This window comes from Poecilia reticulata, linkage group LG14, assembly GCF_000633615.1.
Source record: "Poecilia reticulata strain Guanapo linkage group LG14, Guppy_female_1.0+MT, whole genome shotgun sequence".
NCBI lineage: Eukaryota > Metazoa > Chordata > Actinopteri > Cyprinodontiformes > Poeciliidae > Poecilia > Poecilia reticulata.
This window is the reverse complement of record NC_024344.1, coordinates 8,801,524-8,815,429: the sequence shown is the minus strand read 5'-3', so window position 1 is coordinate 8,815,429 and position 13,906 is coordinate 8,801,524. Positions and strand designations below refer to the sequence as shown.

At 37.9% G+C, this 13,906-nt stretch overlaps 1 protein-coding gene across 2 annotated transcripts in view; it reads right to left on the bottom strand.

Annotated features, from left to right (window-relative positions):
• Window positions 1-13,906, bottom strand: part of LOC103475709 (androgen receptor) — a 75,833-nt gene that overhangs the window by 24,973 nt on the left and 36,954 nt on the right. For both annotated transcript variants that reach the window (XM_008427516.2, XM_008427515.2), the window contains 2 exons: window positions 8,119-8,270; window positions 7,805-7,921 (listed from right to left, as the gene is read on the bottom strand). In XM_008427516.2, coding sequence (XP_008425738.1) covers window positions 7,805-7,921; window positions 8,119-8,270 — 269 coding nt within the window. The remainder of the gene's footprint in view (window positions 1-7,804; window positions 7,922-8,118; window positions 8,271-13,906) is intronic.

The window sequence follows — 13,906 nt, the reverse complement described above, 5'->3', positions numbered from 1 at the left end:
GGGMTATTGCTACGTTGCATTTTCTCTTGTGCGCTCTAAGAGAGCATGGAGCTCTGGGAACAGGAGCAAGGAAGCAGAACCTCTAATTGCACTCGTGCTCAAACTAACATCAACAAATTAAAACAGATTTTTAAAAAAATAGTAAAATAAAAACAAATATTGATGCTGACACACTTTCTCCCCCCCCACCCCCACAATGAACAGTTCTACAATCACTTCAAAGTCCCATCCTGAGACGGGATCAAAAAGACTATAATGCTAAAACCAGACCTATAAAAGGTAACCCACACTCCCAGTGATCACGCAGTAAGGCATGTTAAGAGCCAATAAATGTTAGGCCCACAGAGTTAAACCAGACTGGGATGTCTGTAAATTAACAAACACAAACAGACGCACTGAAAAATAAAAACACCGCCCACCCGTCCTGTAGCTATTTCTGGAGAAGATCCAAGAATCTCATGATTTTGGAGTAAAAGCAAAAACGGCAAGTAAATACTGTACAGTAACTGCAATGCACACATTTATAGCTATTTAATTATTTAACATCACGCTTTTTTTTTTTTTTTTGAACAATAAAAAACCTTTAGAGCAGCCTGACTGGAGAACCTTGACAGTAAAATGGAGTTTGTCAACCACTGCACAGAAAACTTTGAGGCAAAAGTCACCTTGTGTTACTTGATAACTTGAAAATGTGACGTGAATCAGCAGCCAGTGAGAGTTTTAAAGTTTGATGTGGAGATCTTAAGAGATTTTGTTTTCCAGGACAGTGCTTCTTGAACCGTTTTCATACTTTGTCCCATTCTAACAACAAACTTCTATGTATTTTCTTAAAAAAAAAAAAWAAAATTATAAACTAATACGAGGTTGTACATAATTGTAAAGCTGAAGCAAAAATGACACTAAACAATAATGATAATGAAAATATGTTTTGTTCAACTAAGTTAATACTTTGTAGAACAACTGTGGAAATATTTTGGGATCTCCACCAGCACTGTGCATCTAGAAACGATTCTTTCTTTTGAAATAACGCCCACCCACCCAGACAGACCGGATGGACAGCATCTGTAAACATCAGTTTTAAAAGGGGGCCTATTATGCAAAATTCACATTTTACACAATTTTCTTCTTCCATTTGGGTCTCAACTTCTTCGAAAAACAGTCAAAGTACTTGAAAAAAAACAACAACAAATGTTTATTGGCAACAAGTTACGGTTTTTTGATGTTTAGAAAATTAGCTGTTTCAAAAACCTCCCAATTGTTAAGTCACACTGTGTCGTTACCTAGTAACCCTAGCTGAGCTGCTATTTGGTCAGCTGGCTTTACCGCTGTATGTGCTATACAATGGCTGCTGGGAAAGTGTTTTGTTGTTGACTTGCTATTCAGAATCCACAGAAACCAAAGATATGCTTTGGATTCTGTACATCTTTGGTACAGACACCAARTATGTTTGGCTTCTGCACCAAACCGAATGATTCTGATATCATTGCAGATCTGTTTGCAGCCATTTTCAAACGTTTAGTTGGCGGGGAGGGGGTGTGTGGCCAGCAGCAGCTTCATTGTACTTAGTGACAAGAGGCCCTACAACAGCTCATCCTGAAAGGAACTCAAAATAGGTTGAACTGAGCAGACTAAGATCTCATTATCTGAAAATGAGTTTATGCAAAAAAAATAAAAAAATAAAACATTTCTGAACATATTCTGCATAGCCCATGGACCTATCCTAACCTGTTGAAGGAAGCAAAACAGGTCACCTTTAAAATCTTGCCACATTGCCAATTGGATTTAGGTCAGAACTTTGACTGCATGGATCATTCTGACAAATTAAAATCCCTTGATCCTTCCAATCCTTCCCCTGTCCTCCTGGAAGGTGAACCTCCACCAACGCTTGTGAAAAACAAGAAATTAGACTTGTATGGTTTTCTTTCAACAGTGACTTCCTTTTTGCCACTTTTCTAAAAAGGCCAAACCACTGAGGGCTTCGCAGAATAGCTGTATTTATTAGGGACCCGTTACACACAAATGGATCTGTTTACTAAACAGGGGACTTCCGTAGGCRATTGGTTCCACTGGATTTTACTCAGAAGTGAATGGGGTGTTTGTCGTTCTAGGCATGAAAATGTTGAAAAAGTATAAGTACTCTGTGCTTCAGCTGGTTTTAAAGTCATGACCACACTGGTTTGCTTTAGTTTGTTGGTGTAATAAAAATTCTCCAAGCAAACGTTTTTGGAAATAATTCCCCAAAGCTTCAGTACGACTCTGATAAAAAAATCACTGCTTCGGTCTAAAACTGATGGCCATCATGTTAAATTATTCAGAGATTCTTCCTGCACGTACCCAGAGCTATATAATGGCACGGAGCCTCACTGATATGATCGCATTTTAAAATCAGAGCTGAATTCACTGAGTGAAGCCATATAATAGATCTGGGATTTTATTTTACGTTAATAACCTTCCAAGTTATTAAATCAGAACTCATTTTCCTACAAAGCATTTAAAGCCCCCCAAAAATTATGCCTAATTTCTGCCACTTCCACATGTCAGATCCATATATTTCCCCGTAAAATGCTGGGAGTCAATTATTCGTCCATGATGAGAACATAAGTGAAAGGATCTTTTAAGCCACAACTGGAAAAGGGCCGCCTTTTTACTACAATCACAGCATTAGATCACATTTTCCCTCCGCGGGGTTTGTCAGTGACTGGTGGCGAAATTACCAACATGTCTGCAGCTTTAATTCACATGTCTCGTGTCAGCTTTGTGCCTTCAGCACAATTTTCCCCGTTAGCAGAATGAGAAAATGGGAGAGAGTGAAAATTGAACACAAGACCAAAATTAGTCCACTACATGTCAATCTTTGCAGCCTAATTTGACGAACAGGTCTGGGTCACAGTAAGGAGAAGTGAAAGGAAGAGGTCTAAATTGCATGGCAGCTCAGCCAGGGGCTTGATTATCAGTAACATCCCCTATTGTGATGATGCTCCAATTGAAGAGAACCAGTGGTGATGTGCAGTGCAGAGAATAAAGTACTTGGTCTTGGAAAACCACTAATAGTTTCACTTTTAGGACTTCACTTTTTCTGTAGTGGCCTTTGTTCATTTAGAAACTACTGCGCAGCCTCTGTTAAAGTCCTCACAGCACTTTTTAGAAATGTATATTTATAATGCGTGCACAGTTGGTAAGGTGGTGAAGGCTCTGTAGATTTTTAGCGTGAGCTGTGTGTCTTCACACAGCTCACTGTGTGTCTTCACACAGCTCACGCTAAGGGCCAACTTTGCATGATTTTGTAAATTATGATAATTTAATGCAAAGTTGGCATTTTTAATGGACTTTTAATGCAACTTTTAAAGCAACTTTGCATTAAAAGTGTCATTATTTACTGAATGACACTTCATGACAACTGTTATAAAAATTCATAARGACTCCTTTATGTTCATGACAGATGTTATGTCATGTTTATGACAGTGTCACGTCAGTCTTATGCACACCCCTTCAAATAAAGTGTTACCAAGTGCKKTATATATCAAACATAACAGGAAAAAAAATTGACTTCATAATTTGACAGCTGGAAATTGGGCCTCTGTCTCTTTAAGAAGCTCCTACTCTGTTTGAGCATGTGATCACATCAGTGTCTTTCCATTATGCCATTTCCAACCGTTCTTAAGGACGTTGGGCTGAGAAGTAGTTTGCATGATAATCTCAGAAGACTCTCAGGTCTTCAGGTGTTTGCTCATTGCTGCTGTCACTAGTCTGGAGGAGCTAACAGGGGMGGAGCCAAAGAGATCAGTGCTCTGTGAGGTGGAGGTTCAGCTTGGAGACTGGAGCTYCAAGGTGGAGTTTGTTAAAATAGACAACACTGTATGAAAGCAAGTGTTTAGGCACCCCCAAACAGTTTTCATGGAAGATTAAATGATTTCTCAAACATGCATGAACSAATTATGCATTCTGTCATTGTGCATGAAATACTTTGAGAGTTAAACTGTAGGTATGTTTTTGATGAGGGAATAACATAACTACATGATATCAACCTCAAAAAAGTTAATTTCCATAATGCTCTTCCYCCCTTTAAACCTCTAACTAGCAAGAAAAAAACAGCAAATCATCTTTTCTTAAAAATCATTTTTTTCATCAACCTAAGCTTAATTTGTTGTTGGTCAGTTAAAGTTATCAGAATTAATTTCTATATGGTAAATGCAAAAATGCTTTATCTTTTTTTTAACTTCATATGTTTGCATACACTACAAATCGTTTGCCTTTAAAAAGTTTTTTTTATATCCCAGATCCATCATCTACCGACTCTGTAAGCTTCAACGTGTTAATTAAAAATATTTGTGCTAACCTGTTGATTTATTTTATGGGAACATATTTATTTCTTGTGTGGCATGATGAAAAAATGAAGGAAAATTATTGTGGATTGTCAAACAAATAACCCAGCCATCAAACTGTTGAAAGAAGGCATGTTTTGTTCCCCGGGGATGAATGTATTTTGGTGCAAAAAGTGTGTGTGTATTGCCACCAAAACAAAGGCAAAACACCTTGTGAAGATACTGGAAAAAGCTGGTAAGATAGTGTCCTTGTGTCACTAAAATTAGTGACACAAATCTTRGTCTGACATGGAATGAAAAGTCACTCGAAGAGGAGGAAGCCATCACTCCAAAAGCAACAYAAAAAGCTGATTATATCTTSCAAATGCTCTTGGGAACAAAAGCCATAACTTATCCTGTGCTATGATGAAACTGAGACTGAAGAGCTTGGGTAAAATGACCATTATTTTTCATCTCGTATTTCCATCTTTAAAAGAGGGACGCTTGCAAGGTTGAGTTCACCATCCCAACTKTAAAGCACAGAGTGGCAGCACGTGTTATGTTTTGCAGGGATTGGTGGATTTCATAAATGCAGAAAAGAACATTACAAGGAAATACTGAAACAACTGGTCAAGACATCAGCCAAGAAGTTAAAACTTAAGCACCAATGGGTCTTGCAAAGGAACAATGACCTTACGCATCACAGCAAATTAGTTACAAAGTAATTTAAGGACAACAAAGTCAATGTCTTAAGAGTCCATCATCATGTCCTGATCTTGGTGTGAGCAAGGCAAAATTTGAGTCTTTGAGTAAAAGACAATTTTATCAAATGTGAACTTCTGAAGTAAAAAAAAAAAAACTGGAATAATTTTGATGATCTTTACTAAAATAAAACAGGAAATATTCAGATGGTGAGGGGGGAAAAAAGTGCATTTTTATATAGTGTGTATGTTTGTTTTCGACTGTACATAAAGTAGTTGGTGGAATTTTATGCCACCAACACAATCAATACAAATCAGGAGAGTTTAAGAGCAGAAACATGTGTGCTAGAGTGTTTGGTAATGAGTGAGGGATAAGTATAATAAGAGCAGGATCAGTGTAGCAATGAACTATGAAACTATGAAACAAACTATGTCAAAAAAATTATTCGATCAGTTCCAAAGATTTCTCAAATGATACTAGCAGAAAACATTTCTTAAGACCTGTGGTCTTAACAGATGGGGTAATTTAGACCCCACAACTGTTTTAGGCTGTGCCTGGTCCAGCCGGTCACACTGAACCCATGTGCGCTTTTATGAGGGATTGCTTTGGGCGGTTTTGAAAACTGATGGAACAACCCCCATCACGCTAACTGGCCAACCGTGACATTTGCCATGTTCCTCCTGAGCGTGATGCTAAGATTGTGGGTTAAAATAATCAGTGAGTATTGGTTAGTCTTAGAGCGAAAAGCAACTATTAGATGTACAAGGAGAAAACCAGAAATCAACTTCATTTGGACACACTGATTCTATGGACTCTTACATGGACAGGCAGCCATTTGGTAACAGTGGACAGGTGCATATGATACCAGATGAGATCATATTTCAGTCAGCTTTTGGTTACAAACAAACAAACAAACAAACAAACAAACAAACAAACAAACAAACAAACAAACAAAAACTTTACTCTCAATGTGAAAAAGATAACAAAAAGTTTAAGTTTCGCGATGTGGGCCAGTGGGGTTGTTTGCCCAGAGCACCAAACAGGCTCGGACCGCCTCTGATTTCCAACATACAATAGTTCTCCTGTAAAAACGCCAGGCTTTTGTGACAGAAAACACGAGACCATGAGGTCTCGTGTTTTCTGTCTTTTCGAGGAATTTCTGTCTTTTCGAGGAATAATTAGAAAAGATTTTCAAATTATGATGTGACATTTATTCATTACAATTCAACTGGAAAACAGATACATCTGCTTTGAGGAAAAAAAAAAAAAGACATCATGACTGTGCACGTCCTTAACTTATTTGGGCTGAAACACTTTTGGATTCAGTTCCACACCGTAAAGGTTCTCCAAATCTGTCAGATTGTTGGGACATCTGGTGTCTTTAAGTGATTTCAATTCACTAATTCGTAACATCCTGAATAGTTATCATTTTTATCTAATCTTTTGGTTCATTTTTAGAGAAATATCCAGTTTGTCTAATGTCACTGTTTTAGATTTTATGTAATCAAGGATTACTGTCTTTACCAAGTTGGATGKTATGGATATAATTCTGTACCTTAATCCTGATTAAGATTAAATTAATGTCATTGTACAAAGGTAATCAGGATTAAGGTACACCTTTGTACAATGACATTTATTTAATCATCTGTGATCTTTCTGCAAACTATGACTCACTCTAAGGGATGCAAATGAGTAAATGCCAGGAATATCCTGACAAGACAAAAACAGTTTATTGATGTTGCACCGATTTTCTTCCAAGCAATGCAAGCTGAGCACCAAAGAAGACTGAAAACTGAAAGTGCAAYCAAGATGCAGCAGCTTTTTTTCTGTTTTTACATTCTTCTTTATGATGGATTTTCTTTGTGTTTCACTTGAATTGTGCAAGATAAATGTCAGACATGTGCAAAAACCACAAAAACTTGGCATTTTAAACAGGGGGAGTGTACACTTCAGACACCCCTTTTCAACCAGCTGGTCTTTGTTTATCATCAGCAAGTCTTTTTGGGAACACTTTAAAAAACTTCCCAATGCTAAAGCAGAGCTAGCATCCAGCAGAGATTGGCTGACAGTGAATGAAGTGGCATCAAGTGACCTGATAAGAGCAGCTTTTTAGCCTACAGGTCTGTGTGTGTCTGTATACAAGTGTGTATGCACATAATTAGTTTGACGTATATCTTAGGTGAAGTGTGTATAGTATGTTTTCACTACTAAGTAAATATCTGTAAACTTTAACACTTAATGTATGCGTTAATAAACCTTAATATACAAAGTGCATTCAAAGAGATTTGAAGCAGGGTTAGGTTATGAAACACTCTAAACGTCTTGTGGACCACAGCTGAAAACCTACTAATAGTTATGTAGGCCCAAAAGTCAAACTGTTGACCCTTAATCCAACTGGGAATCAACTGCAAAGAATCTGTGGAAATTGATATTCAGAGACAGTCTCCATCCAGTCTGACTGAGTTTACCCAACAGACCAGCAGCGGAAACTGCAGCAAGAYGCAATTCTACAACCTGTTGATTCTCCAGGGGGCTAAACTATGTGTGCCGCCCTTTTGAGATTTTTGTTATATTGTGAAAACCATGAATCGCTTTCATTCCATTTCATAGAAACTCTCTACTCCATCGTATGAAAGTCCCCCCGAAAAACCTCAGCTGTTTGTGCCCGGAATGTACTGAAATGTGTCCAAGAAGTGTGAATAATTTTGCATGGCAATACATACAGACTATATTCCTACTTTTAACTAGTAGGTCATGTAATCATATTAATGAAAAGACATCTTAAAACAATCTGCCCTTACCTCCAAGAGTCATCCCAGCTTCAAAGCACTTCTTCAGTCGACAAGAGGGGCAGTTCTTTCTTCTTAGCTTGTCAATGGTACAGTCGTTTTTGCTTGCACACAAGTATTTCTGCTTACCTATTTGATACAAAGGCAAACCATGGGTTAGTTGAGCCAGTGAAACATGATCCAATGRAAAAGAAAAAAAGAAATCTCATTTAACTACTAAGTGCTTCCATTGTCAAAAACAGAAAGAAACTCAAGCAATAAATACGTGGAGGGTTTTTCAAGCGCCGGCACCAAACTGTAAATCCAAGTTAGAACTTCTAATTTACCTTCTGCAGCTCTTTTAAAGAAAACCTTGCAGCTGCCACATGTGAGCGCACCGTAATGGCAGCCAGATGCCTCATCTGAGCAAATCAGGCACGTTCTCTGAGGAGGGAAGAAGAACTCCATGGGGAACATGTGCTCTCTGCCAGCCTCAAACCTGCAGTCAAACATGAGATGAAACAAACGTGTGTACCTCGGATGGTGATCTTCAAGCAAGCAAACATGATTTTACTTCTTTTGCGGATTTCTTTTTTTATTGTAAGTGGAATCATTTTTTTTTCTTCTTCTCTTGTATTAAAACTCCATGTTCGGTTTGAATCCTTTTTTTCTTGTGAAAGTATCACCCACTGCGGACAAATTAGGCCTAAAGCTGAGCACCACAAAACACCTAATATAATTCCCAATGTCTAACCACAAACAAGGTGCAACTTATATAGATTTGAGCAGAGCATGGTGTGGAAAAAGCATGGAGCGCCTGCGCTGTGGCTGTGGGATGAGATGTGGATTAAGTTGGGCCGGCTGCAGCCTTGAGAGCAGAGATAACAAAGGAGCCTCAGACACAATGTTTCCTCGGTGACGTACCAGATAGATACGAAGGTTCGGTTTAAAGGTGACAAGGATGAAGCGTCCCGATTCGCAGGAAATGCCAAAAGACGTACTGGTCATTTAGCAACCATTTTTACGGAATAAATTCACTCTCGTTATGTCGAGAGGGGGATTTTGCTGTTTTTGAAGAGTTCTCAGGCTTGTAAATTGGCCTTTTTATTGACGACGCGCACATCCCAGCCAGAGGATGAAAGCTTAAAGACTGTGCAACGGGATGATCCAGGATGACGCAAACCACATGGTGTTTTGTTGTTTGTAAACAGGAAGCTGCCATGACTAATCAGACATGCTTCCAACTTTTAATAAAAAAGCAGGAATTCTCTCACAAACACAGGAGTTGTCTTAATGTTCTTAATGTTTATACGTGCAAATAAGTATATATATATGTGTGAAAGAAAACCACCGGCATTCAGCAGAATCTCTTAATGCTGACTTTGAAGTAAGGAGGCAGCATTTGAGACTTTCTAGATTTACGTGCATGCGAGGATAGTTTGGAAAGTGGCTCAGCTCTACGAAGCCCCTTTGAAGTTTTCCTCCGTTAAATACATTACACCGATTGCGAAGACTGAAAGTCGGCCTAAATCCAGGCACAGATTCCTTCTGGTTTATGCGTCAGAGCACGATGTTTATGACCACCTCCATGTTACTTATGCTCGTTTGGCATAATGATTTGCCATGGTTCTCATGCATGTTACCCAAGGACTGCCACAGCTTCTGGAGGTATTTGGTTTACCCCTGGTAATACTCAAAGTAAGATAAATACAGCGATTACCAACGTAATTAATTTCAAAAGAGAAGCGAAAGGAAGAATAGCAGAAGAAAAACAGGTTTAAAGTGAAATGGCTCCTTAGCCCTCGGGTCTGTACCATGTTCCCGCTGCAAGTTGGAGAATCAGTGGGATTTGTGTGGAGCTACGCGTGTGTATGGATAAAGAGTGGAAATTTTGAAATTAACAGCACAGAAGTTCTTATTTCCACTCTAAGGCAGGAGGCTCCAAAGTGCCACCCAGGGACCCTTTGTGCCCCCTGGAATGATTTTGTTCGGCTCCAGACTGCAATTCAAAACTGAAAGAAATGTGTGTAAGCCCAGACTGAGGRAAAGATGGGTGCTTTTTAAGACTAATACCTCAAAACGGTTATAAATTACAATCATCCTAATGCCAACAGTGGAGGTTAGACAATTATATTATCATTTTAAATAGGACCACAAACAACCAGTGACTTTTATACTTTTGTGCTCCTTTTTGTTTAACTTTTTGAAATATAGCAAAACAGTGACCCACATACTGGTAAGAAATAAGAAACAGAATTTACAAAACAATCATTTTGAAATTGTTTGATTTTCTTTTAGATATGCAAAKAAACCAGAGACTTTTTATGTTTGCATCTACTTTGGATTAAAGATCCATTTTCTACAAAAATCAGAATGCTTTTTGTGTTAATATATTCCATATATGTGTTGTAGTTTTTGAGCTGGTGAAAAAAACCCTTTACAATAACTTTTGGTTTTATAATTAAAAAAAAAAAAAACTACTTTTGTGACCCAATACTTTCAACTTGATGAAAAAAACTTTCAGCTTTTTCACAAACTTAAAAACATCCTGCTTGCTTGCAAGCCTCTCTCTCTCTCTCTCTCTCTCTCTCTCTCTCTCTCTCTCTCTCTCTCTCTCTCTCTCTCTCTCTCTCTCTCTCTCAAAACTTTTTGCATTTAGACCTAATGAGTCTTGCACAAAATTCTGTCCTTTCTGCATCTTTCTCCTCAAAAACCTCAACATCCTGCCAGCCTGGGTTAAACCTGTTCGCTTAGGTCCTCTCTTCTTGCAGATTCTGCTTTAGCAGATTTAAGTGCCTTGTAACTGTGCCAGAAAATAGACTTCAATCCAGACAACAGTAGGCAGAGTGCATTTGCAGATGCATTTTACTGGAGATTTCTGACCTCTGTTTTTCTGCGTTTTAATTCCTCACCCCTCCCCATAGAGAGCCTTATGGGTTGGCTCCAATCCACGACAACAAATGGCAAGAAGAAGAAAGAGTATGCTCAGTTTTGGGTTACAGAAACAGATTGCTGGAGGTGAGTGCTGTAAAATCTATAAGAACAGAGGCTTGAGAAAGAGCAGTAAAATGGATTGCAGTGGGGGAAAGAAAGGGTTCTTACATTGCATGTACTTGGTAAAAGAACAAAACCTCTGTAAATTTGCTAAAAGTTGTGCTCCGTCACAAGTTAAACGTTAAACAGCAGCGCGTTTCTTTGCATGCTATTTATTTGAATATGCTCACTAAGAGATACATATAAAGCAAGTGCAAACAAAAGTATCTATCAAAAAGATTTAATCTGGAGAAACAAACTGTCAGAAGTTTAAAGTAGCGCAGTTTATTATTGTAGCTATTGCCGTGTCTCAAACATGGCAGCCATATTGGATATTGAGGTAAGTAAAAAAAAAAAAAAAGAAACTTTCAACGTTTCCACTTGGAATTCAGACTCCTGGGGAATCGATTAATAAAAACCAGAAAAAAATAATTATTATCTTTTAAAAAATAAATAAATGAATGAATCATTAAATCATTTGGGTTTTTACTATTTTAGAAGAATAAAACTATAGCATATATAAAGYTGTGATGGTAAATGTTGCCACATTGTGCATTTGCAGCATCAATGTGAGGCAAAAACCGTCTCAGCTGCCTGTCAAATGTTTATGCTGCTCATCTCCAGGTGCCCAGCTGTCACTTTCCATTTCAGGCCATTTGCTTCCGTCCAAGTTTCAGAGACGTGCTGTTCTACATTGACCAGCTACCATGATTTGTTATAGTGACCACCAYTAGGCCGCATGCCTTGCAAAAGCATTAATATTTCGCATGCACTTTTACTTATTGCGGCCTGGCAGTCACGCTCTTATTTTGTTCGCACCTCTCTGAATTCTCAACTTGATTCCAAGTTAAAGTTGTGGAACATGCTAATTAATTTTAGCATGAGTTCTGCTGTCATGATTCCAGCAGCAAATGAAACCACGTGATGCACGTTATCGTGCTGCAAAAGATACTAAGAAACMCACTATGAGACTAATCTGGAACAAATTTGAGAAAACTGCTGCAAAGGTGAGTTATTTAAAATGAAGGCTGAACCCCACGTGTTTAGAGTGGCCTCTGATTCAGAACAAGCAGAATGTTGATCGATACACTTGATGATTTTGATGAGAGCATTTTTGACAAAACGTGATGTTTTTTTGTTTTGCTCGTTTCATAATTGGCTACTGCMTTTTTGTTTTTATGTCGTAAAGCACTCTGAGCTCCCTTGCTGCTAAAATGTCCTGTGCAAATAAACTTGACTTGCTTTGATTTGGCATTTTCATTTAAAACGGAACTTTTTGTTTTAAGCGACGTGACGCGTGTGCTTTTTAGCAATTTGCTGCGAGGAAAGGTTCAGATGGGAGCAGCTTTTATACAGATGAGCAGCAGATCTTTGCTGCACATGTTAATTAATAGTTAAGGGTGTCTGCTGAATTTTCTTGCTCATTTGAATGTTTAACCACATGAAATAGTTGTGTTGCAGTAAACAGGTTTCTGGATAAGACCGCTAGACCATAGCACCGTCTGGTGAACTAGGATGACCTTGTTGTCTAAAAAGGAAACTGTAAAAAAAAAAAAAAAAAAAAAACTAAAAAAAAAAGTCCAGTGAGTGGGGAGATCAGTTGCATGTTTCTTGTCGCCCTCTACAGTCAAAACATTAAAATAAAAGGCAAATTACAAAAACATGTTGCACCTACATGCATGGTTTCTGAGAAAAAAACGGAGTCTGAGAGTGCACACACTGAGTCATTACCTTCAGTGAACTCAGACAGTTGGAGAAAAGCCCTCGGCTGTGTAATATATGACTCTAGAGTCAATCAACATCCCCACACCAGGTCCATTCGGCGTTATAAACCAAACTAAGTCATAAAAGAACATAGAGACGCAAGTTTGAGTGCAAATCTTCAAAGAATTTCTATCTAAACAAAACAAATCCAATACATACAACATATTAGCTACGGATTTTTCCTTTCAGTCATTCGAGCAGGAAAATACGAATACTTTGTTGCAAGAAAAAAGACAAATGGAGTAAGTAAAGCACACACATGCAAATTAGAACGGGACATTAAAATGATTTGCCTTCATATCACATCCTTCATCATCGACAACGCCAAGCATTGAGTCAAATTACTGGTTTTGTGATGTTTAGAAGAATGCAGCTTCATGATATTATGGAAAGCATTTTTTTTTTTTTTTGCTGATTAACTTTGCTTCAAAGCTATTCTCTTCTCCTGCTTGAGCAAATGCTGTTTGCGTGGGCTGCTGGCCGACCAGCATGCGGGATTATAATGGTTTTTACCTAAGCAAGAGAGTTACGAGACTTCACCATCCAAAAATCTGTTTGGTCCAAAAATCTTAAAACACACCGCCTGGGTAATAAAAACATTTTTTTTGTTTTGTTTTGTTGTTGTTGTTGTTTGTTTTGTTTTTTTGTTTTGTTTTGTTTTTTGTTTTCATTGCAAAGTAGCATTCATCCCACGCTGACTGATTTTAACTCTGTTCATAAATTTAATTCAAGACACATTGGTGTGACTCAAATAATATATCTGATATAATGAGCTTGAATGTCTGTCTGGTCAACGTTGTCTAATTAATTTGCGTGAGCTGAGTGAGAGCTGTAAAATCCTCTCAGAAACTTGGACATGATTTGGTTTCTAATGAAAAAAAGACACGTGTAGTAGGAATGCAACTACAACAGCTGTCTACAAGGAATAAACAGGATGCTAGCTAAGATGAAACACATGTTTTTATCTCATTATAGGTTTGATGCTTTCGAAGTTTTTTTTTTCTTTTGTGGCCATTTAATGTCAGTCAGAAACACCAGAGAAGTTGATTAGGGTACATGGTTTTAAAGGGCACATATGATTGATTGCAACCAAATGGTAGAGCTTGGGAATCACATAAAATAAGGAATTACTCAAACACTCTTGACTCTCGTAATTTTTATTTATTTATTTTTTTCTCTGGCGTTTATATTGAAAACTGACTTAACCAGACGTTTTATCAATTAGCACAGGAATTATTTTAATTGTCCTATATGCCGTGAATAACAGGACAGACCAATAAAGTCGCTGTGATTATTTGGAGACTTGAAGAATAGCACTTCTTTTTTTTTTTTTTTTTT